Below are 8,302 nucleotides of genomic sequence, written 5' to 3' on the forward strand. Positions count from 1 at the left end.
GGGCTGAATTCGAACCCGCCACCTTAGGTGTATGTGGCTGGCGCCTTAGCCACTTGAGCCACAGGTGCCAAGCCGAATTAACTAAATCTTACAGAATCCTGGCTAAACCAGTCCCTTCAAAGCCTCTTCCAATTCTGGAACTGTAACCGTCAGATATATTCACATACCTATGAGAAAGGTAGAAGCCTATCTTGGCTGTTGCTTATACCCTCAGGTATTACCTGTGAGGCATACCCTCACCCCATTACCTGTGAGTGATCGCTTGTAGACTCCCTGGAGGATGGCACCCACGCGGAAAAAGGAGAAAGCCATATAGAAGTTCCAATTTTCAATGAGAGGGATCCCCATGTGAAGACAGTACATCCTGAAATACTCCTCTGCAGTAGGGATTCCCAGTTGAGTCAAATCACAGTCATTCAAACCTGGGAGAAAGACAGAGCCAGTGCTGGGCTGTCAATGAGGTCACACTGCACTCCTGTGATTGGCAGGTATTTAAATTTTAAAACCACTATGTCCCTTGGAAATTAGTTTCACAACTAGTTCAAGGGGTTAGCTTTTATTTCAGTAGTTTTTGCTCCCCAAGATAGCTAGGAATCCAGGCATTTATTGTACAGAAATCGGCTTTTAAAGGTTTCAGACTAAATTGGAAATAAAGGAAGGAATTGGATCCCCCTATTCCATCTGAAACACAATTCAGAGTGAATGCACATTTGATTAAACCAGTCATTTGATTAAAAAATGGCTTTGAAAGAGAGATCTCATCAAATTGTAAAAAAGGTAATTACCATAAATAAATAAATTCACGGATTTGCTTCATTTGTGACATTTTCATGATTTAGAAGCATCCTATCCCCACTTTGATGCCTAGTGCAGTCACAACCTACTTCAGCCAAATTTGTACCCAATGCTTGGAGAATAAAGCTGGCTTGTCCCTCTCTGTCCCCAGCCAGCTGCCCCTACCTCTCAGCAGGGAGCAACTGGACGGCAGATAGTGAGCCATGCAATTGTAGGCCACATCAGCAAGGGGGTCACCTAAGGTAGAAAGTTCCCAGTCAAGGACACCAAGGACCTCTGGCTTTTCTGGATGAAACAGCAGGTTGTCAAGCCTAAAAAGGCACAGAAGAAAAGGTGAGACAATTCTAAGAAAACTGACTGCCAGGGTAGATTCTGTGTAGAGCATGGTCAGTTTGCCCTTCCAGGTTCACTCCCCCACTTTCCCCACCTTCTCTGTGCCCTAGAGCCTGAGCTCTACCAGCTGTATCCTCCAAGGGCTCCCTTGATCTCTGGCTTCCAGATAACCTCAGGCCATCAGAGGCAGCAGCAGGTGATGGGAAGAGGGCCTGGGTGGCTGCAACCAGCCCTCTCTACTGAGAGCCACAGTTTTGGCCAGCAGAGTTCCCCACAGAACTGCCCTCTCTGGGTTGTGGGAATACCTCCCTCCCTGTGATAGTTTAAAAATAGGTTTACAAATTCTTTGCTACTCCTCCCACAAAAGGCAGAGTCTAATTCTTCTGCCTTGAAGCACTTGGCTCCTAACAAATACAAATATAAGTAAAAGTGAAACTAAGAGCTTCCCAAAATTAGACTAGGTCAGAAAAGGTGATACAGCTTTAGTCCCTTCTCTCTTTCAGAACATACACCCTTGGAGCCCTGAGTCACCACATAAGAAGTCCAGCTACCCCAAAGCCACCATGTTAGAGAGACCATGTGGGAAACCATAAATAGACAGACAGAGGGAAAGACCCAAGGAGTCCAGCTGTTCATATCTTCTCTGCCCCAGGGTCAGTGTGGGCAAAATAACTGGTCACTGTATAGCCAGTCAGGTCTGTAGTTTGTTACACAGCAGTAAGACCCACAGCACATATCAGGTCTCTCAGAGATAAAGGGTGGTAATGACTCCCTGATGTTGCTAGCCCTGGGTTTCCTCTCAGCCATGCTATACCCTTGTATTAAACTCTCTGCAAATGGCCTCTTTGAGACCTTGCATACTTTATTTAAAAGAAAAAGAAATTACCAACATGCAGAAAAACAGAGAATGATATGACAGAACTCGGGTAGCCATCTTTCAGATTTAACAGATGTTATACCTGCTTCTCTGTTAGATTTGCTTCAGATATTTAAAAAAATAAAATATTATAAATATAGCTAATGGTCTCCATCCCATTCCTCGCCTTCCTTCCTCAAAAATTACTGCTATCCTGAAGTTGGCATATCTCCATCTCACATATTTGTATGTCTCTATCTATGCAGGTGCCTGTAAACCACATATAGTATTTTTTCAATTCTCTTAAAATTTACATACATGATATCACACTATATATATCCTTTTGTTTTGTTTCTTTTCTGAGACAAAATGTTACTTTGTCAACCTCTGTAGAGTGCTGTGATGTCATAGCTCACAGCAATCTCAAACTCCTGGGTTTAAGCAATTCCTTTGCCTCTGCCTCCCAACTACCTGGGACTATAGGCATCTGCCACAACACCTGGCTATTTTTAGAGACAAAGTGTCACTCTGGCTCAGGCTGGTCTTGAACCTGTGAACTCAGGCAATCCACCCACCTCAGCCTCCAAGTTCTGGGATTACAGGCATGAGCCACCACACCTGGCCCTATATATATATATCCTTTTGGAACTTACTTTTTTTTTTTAGAGGCAGGATCTTGCAATGTTGCCTAGACTGGTCTTAGACTCCTGGCCTCATGCAGTCTTCCCACCTTGGTCTCCCAAAGTGCTGGGATTACCACCACACTCAGCCTAGGACTTACTTTTTTTTTTTTTTTTGCAGTTTTTGGCCGGGACTGGGTTTGAACCCGCCACCTCCAGCATATGGGGCCAGCACCCTACTCCTGTGAGCCATAGGCGCCGCCCCTAGGACTTACTTTTATCTAATCAGCATTATCTTTTTGAACTTTACTTATTTACTTTTTTGTTCTTGTTGGTGCAGTTTGGCCGGAGTTGGGTTTAAACCCGCCACCCTGGGTATATGGGGCCGGTGCCCTACTCACTGGGCCACAGGCGCCACCCTATTTATTTTTTATTTTTTTGCAGTTTTTGGCCGGGGCTGGGTTTGAACCCACTACCTCCGGCACATGGGGCCAGTGCCTTACTCCTTTGAGCCATAAGTGCCACCCCTATTTACTTATTTTTGAGACAGAGTCACACTCTGTCATACTGGGTAGAGTGTCATGGCATCATAGCTCACAGCAACCTCAAACTCTTAGGTTCACGCAATCCTTTTGCTTCAGTTTCCCAAATAGCTGAGACTATAGGTGCCTGCCACAATGGCTGGCTAGTTTTTCTAATTTTAGTAGAGACAAGAGAGACAAGAGACTTCCTCTTGTTCAGGCTGGCCTTAAACTCCTGAGCTCAAGTGATTTACCTGCCTTTGCCTCCCAGAGTGCTAGGATTACAGGCATAAGCCACCATGTCGGCCTGAGATTTACTTATGATGACTTACATACAGCAAATCAATTTATTTTACCCTCTAAATAGAATTTGAGTGTATGACCAGACATTAGAAGCATGACCAAAGTGAACACACTTTCCTCCGAGTCTCCTGGTTGCAGGGGCACATGCTTCTCTAGAAGAATTATGGGTTGTTTCATATTTCCATCTCCTATATTATTGGCTATTACTTTTCAAGGTAGTTGTGCCAGTTTATGCTCCTATTATGACTGATTAGCTCTATCAATAGATGGAAATATCTTGGACTGTATGTGATGCTCAATCAATAGCCACATACTCTGTCTTTCCTGAAAGCTTCATCATAAATGACTATCATCCTTCATTATAGCTACAGGTGAAGATTCTCAGGTTGCCACTGGAGTGCTCTTATTTTCTATGTACTTAATCACATTGGTGGACACTTGGGATGCAAAAAGAAACAAAGACAAAGTCCACAGAACAGCTGATGTGAGCTGGTGACACCAAAGCCACCAAAGGAAAAGTGTGGCAGTGACTGGCAAGGAGAGTGCTGTCAGTGCTCCAAAGTTCCAAGTGGAGGAAGAAATTGGAAAAGGGACTCGGCTCAGCACCCGTGGCTCAAGTGGCTAAGGCACCAGCCACATACACCTAAGGTAGCAGGTTCGAATCCAGCCGGGGCTCATCAAAACAACAATGATGGCTGCAACCAAAAAAAAAAAAAAAATAGCTGGGCGTTGTGCCGGGCGCCTGTGGTCCCAGCTACTTGGGAGGCTGAGGCAGGAGACTCACTTGAGCCCAGGAGTTGGAGGTTGCTGTGAGCTGTGATGCCACAGCACTCTACCCAGGGGGACAGCTTGAGGCTCTGTCTCTTAAAAAAAAAAAAAGGGACTCAACTGCAGCTGCATGCTGAGTTCAAGGCAGTGTGGGGAAATCATTGGTGTAGTCAGTCAGGGACTAACACAACAGCAGATGCATTATATTCCCATGGACAATGATGTGACACAGAGAAACTCTCTGTTCACTCTCAGGTTCAGGGGATCCCCAAAAGTGGCTAAAGGAAGAAGCCAGGAACAAATGACATAGGTCAAGCCAGTGAAGAAAGGCCAATCTCATCTGGAAGGTAAAGAAGTGTATTTAAAATAAGCCCTTACTGTCTAGCCTTGTTTAATAAAAGGCACAGTTCCGCAGGATGAGCAAGAAAACAACCAAATGGTTCAGAGGCCCACAGAAGGTGTGCTGATATCAAAAGCAGGTTTCCAAGAGCTGCCAGGAAGCAGGAAACACTATAAAAGCTGCCCGAGTGACTAACGGGCAGTTTTCACTGTAGGTGACAAGACAGAGTTAGACACATACGCTGGATGCAAGACACATGAAAGTTCCAGCTTTAACCACGCTATAGACTTATCATATACCCTGAGAACACCAGGTCTACTCTCCCTCATTCCTTTCATTCCACATATAGCAGAAATGTCCATTGCCTAACCTCATGGTGGGTAAGGGATAACTCAAGCTGCCTTATCTTCAAACAGCAGTTCTCAAAGTGATGCTACCCTCCTTGGGGACACTGGACCATGTCTGTGGACATTTTGGGTTGTCACACTTGGTGGAAGATGGTGATACTGGCATCTAGTGGGTAGAGGTCATGGATGCTGTCCGACATCCTACAATGCACAGGTAGCCCCCACAGCAACAAATTATCTTACCCAAGATGTCATAATGCCAAGGCTGAGAAAGATACTGTGCAATGGGAACAATTCCTACCTGTAAACTGGGCCGAGACCAATAGCTTAATTTCCTTCCCCCTTGCCATCATGGGCCATGCTAGCCCATGTTCTTAGTACCATGTCTACCTGAAGTCCCCATGCACCACTGTGGTCCTCTGCTGACTGGGGAGATGCAGCGGCAGCCACTCAATGAGCTTCTCCATGGCTGGGATGGTGCTGGTTTCTGAGGCTCGATACTGCTTAATCCAGGTTTGCACCTGGCGCAAAATATAGTCCCCTGAGGGAAAGAGGATTAGAACATGGTGTGCTATTTCAACAAGCTCCAAAAGTTTCAGAAATTAAGCAGTGTAGTGAAACTCTTGGAAATGTTCTGCATGGCACCACATCTTTGAACACATTCCTGTGACTAGAGAATTTCCCACACAAATGATCCTGCCATCACAAGGTAGAAACCACTGGCTGTTTTGTCTTGGTTGGGTTAGAGTGGTCTGGGCAATGTTCCTGGTCACCTAGCCACCAAGCCTGATCCCTGGCCCTCTTGAAGATCTTATGAACTTCCTAATAGCTTTTAATAAATCCCTTTTGGTCTAAACAACAGTAGTTAGCCATGAGCATGACCTCCACAGCCAAACTGCTAGGATCTGAGTCCCAGTTCTGCCATTTTCTTACTATGTCATCTAAGGCAGATTACTTAATCTCTTCGTGCCTTAGTTTCCTCATCTAGAGATGGTCCTTACAGAGTTGTTGAACACTACTTCTGAATGCTATTACCATTCAGTTTCTTGCTAATAAAGTAAAGAGAGGCCACAGATGAGAACCTGAAAATTACATCTAGGAACATTAACCAGAATGAATTCTGAAGTCAACATAGGCCACAGACAAGCTCTTCAATTGGTTTTACTAGTACAGTAAGGTATTGATAGCTGTATTCTGCAGGGTTATTATAAAGACTAAATGAAATCCATATGTAATGTGCCAAGCACAGTGCCAGCAAAGTGGACTGCTCAATAGGTGGTGGCCATTATTGTCACTATTATTAGCTGTCAATTTAGTTATTAATTGCTACTATTTTTTTTGAGACATCCAGGCTATAGTGCAGTGGTATTAGCCTAGGTCACAGAAACCTCAAACTCCTGAATTCAAGCAATCATCCTGCCTTAGCCTTCTGAGTAGCTGGGACTACAGGTACCCACTGTTGACGCCCAGTTAATTTTTTCTATTTTTTTTTTGAGACAGAGCCTCAAGCTATCCCCCTAGGTAGAGTGCCATAGCATCACAGCTCACAGCAACCTCCAACTCCTGGGCTCAAGCGAGTCTCCTGCCTCCGCCTCCCAAGTAGCTGGGACCACAGGTGCCCACCACAATGCCTGGTTATTTTTTGGTTGCAGCTGTCATTGTTGTTTGGCAGGCCCGGGCTGGATTCGAGCCCGCCACCTTAGGTGTATGTGGCTGGCGCCTTAGCCACTTGAGCCACAGGCACCAAGCCAATTTTTTCTATTTTTAGTGGAAATGGGGTCTTGCTCTTGCTCAGGCTGGTCTAGAAGTCCTGAGCTCAAGGGGTCCTCCTGCCTCAGTATCCCAGAGTGCTAAGATTACAGGCCTGAGACACTGTGCCCAGCCTACATAACCATTTTTTTTTTTTTTGAGACAGAGTCACACTTTGTCACCCTTAGTAGAGTACCGTGGCATCACAGCTCACAGCAACCTCCAACTCTTGGGCTCAAGCAATTCTCTTGCCTCAGCCTCCCAAGTAGCTGGGACTATAGGCGGCCACCACAATGCCCGGCTATTTTTAGAGATGAGGTCTTGCTCTGCCTCAAGTTGGTTTTAAACCTGTTAGCTCAGGCAATCCACCCACCTCGGCCTTACAGCGTGCTAGGATTACAGGCATGAGCCACTGCCCCTGGCCCTAACTATTTTATATGTAGTTAATTCCCAGCCCAGCAGCTGGGAACCTGACAGTCTGACAAATCATGGGTTTCCTGGTCCTATAATGAGATCCTAGAATTGGAAATAGCATGAAGCAGTTTTATGGTCTCAGGCTCAAAACATAGCTGTTGCCTGAAGGGTTGGTCCTGGGTCACAGGAAATCACATCAGGTTTCTGATTTATCTCTTTGTGCTAACAGGTCTATGGAAAGAACATCAGAATAATCCGCTTTAAAAATACAAAAAGGCAAAGGATCCACTTGGACAAGACAATGCATGGGAACCTCCTTAAACAATTCTCTGTCTACACAAGGATGTCACACTTCCTATCACTGCATTTGGAGGCTTTCTCTTCATTCAAAGTTCTGGGTCAGTTGCCATTTCTTCTAACCTTATCCTGTGCAGGAGACAAGGCAGGGTTTTGAAACTCAACTAGGACAAAGTAATGTGACCTGCCTAAGGCTACCTGAAAAATGAGCTGCTGACTTCTGGTGTAGCACTCTTTAGGAGCTATGTTGACACCACTGCACTCTAGCCTGCACAACAGAGAGAGACCCTGTCTCTACAAATAACAAAAACAAAAAACAAACCCTGTTGGGCAGTGCCTATAGTTCAGTGAGTAGGGTGCCGGCCAGACACACCAAGGCTGGTGGGTTCAAACCTGGCCCGGGCCTGCTAAACAACAATGATAACTGCAAGAACAACAACCAAAATAGTTGAGCGTTATGGCAGGTGCCTGTAGTCCCAGCTACATGGGAGGGTGAGGCAAGAGAATCACTTAAGCCCAAGAGTTTGAGGTTGCTGTGAGCTGTGACATCATGGCACTCTAACCAGGGTAACAGCTTGAGACTTAGTCTCAAAAAAAAAAAAAAAAAAAATGAAAAAAACAGCAATCCCTGGCTCAGTGCCTATAGCTCAAGTGGCTAAAGTGCCAGAGACATTACCAGAGCTAACAGGCCTGCCATACAATGACAACTACAACCAAAATATAGCCGGGCGCCTGTAGTCCCAGCTACTCGGGAGGCTGAGGCAAGAGAATCACTGAAGCCCAGAAGTTGGAGGTTGCTGTGAGCTGTGATGCCACAGCACTCTACCCAGCTTGAGACTCTGTCTCAAAAAAAAAAAAAAAAGGCTTGGTGCCTGTGGCACAAGCGGCTAAGGCACCAGCCACATACACCTGAGCTGGCGGGTTCAAATCCAGCTCGGCCCGCCAAACAACAATGATGG

At 45.5% G+C, this 8,302-nt stretch overlaps 1 protein-coding gene across 1 annotated transcript in view; it reads right to left on the reverse strand.

The window, feature by feature from the left end:
• ACAD10 (acyl-CoA dehydrogenase family member 10) overlaps positions 1–8,302 on the reverse strand; it is a 73,306-nt gene that overhangs the window by 23,644 nt on the left and 41,360 nt on the right. Inside the window, exons 10-12 of the mRNA XM_012809036.2 lie at positions 5,274–5,424; positions 961–1,106; positions 249–422 (exon numbers count right to left, since the gene is read on the reverse strand). Coding sequence (XP_012664490.1) covers positions 249–422; positions 961–1,106; positions 5,274–5,424 — 471 coding nt within the window. The remainder of the gene's footprint in view (positions 1–248; positions 423–960; positions 1,107–5,273; positions 5,425–8,302) is intronic.

This window comes from Otolemur garnettii, unplaced genomic scaffold (assembly GCF_000181295.1).
Source record: "Otolemur garnettii isolate 467f Iridium unplaced genomic scaffold, OtoGar3 scaffold00099, whole genome shotgun sequence".
Classification (NCBI taxonomy): domain Eukaryota; kingdom Metazoa; phylum Chordata; class Mammalia; order Primates; family Galagidae; genus Otolemur; species Otolemur garnettii.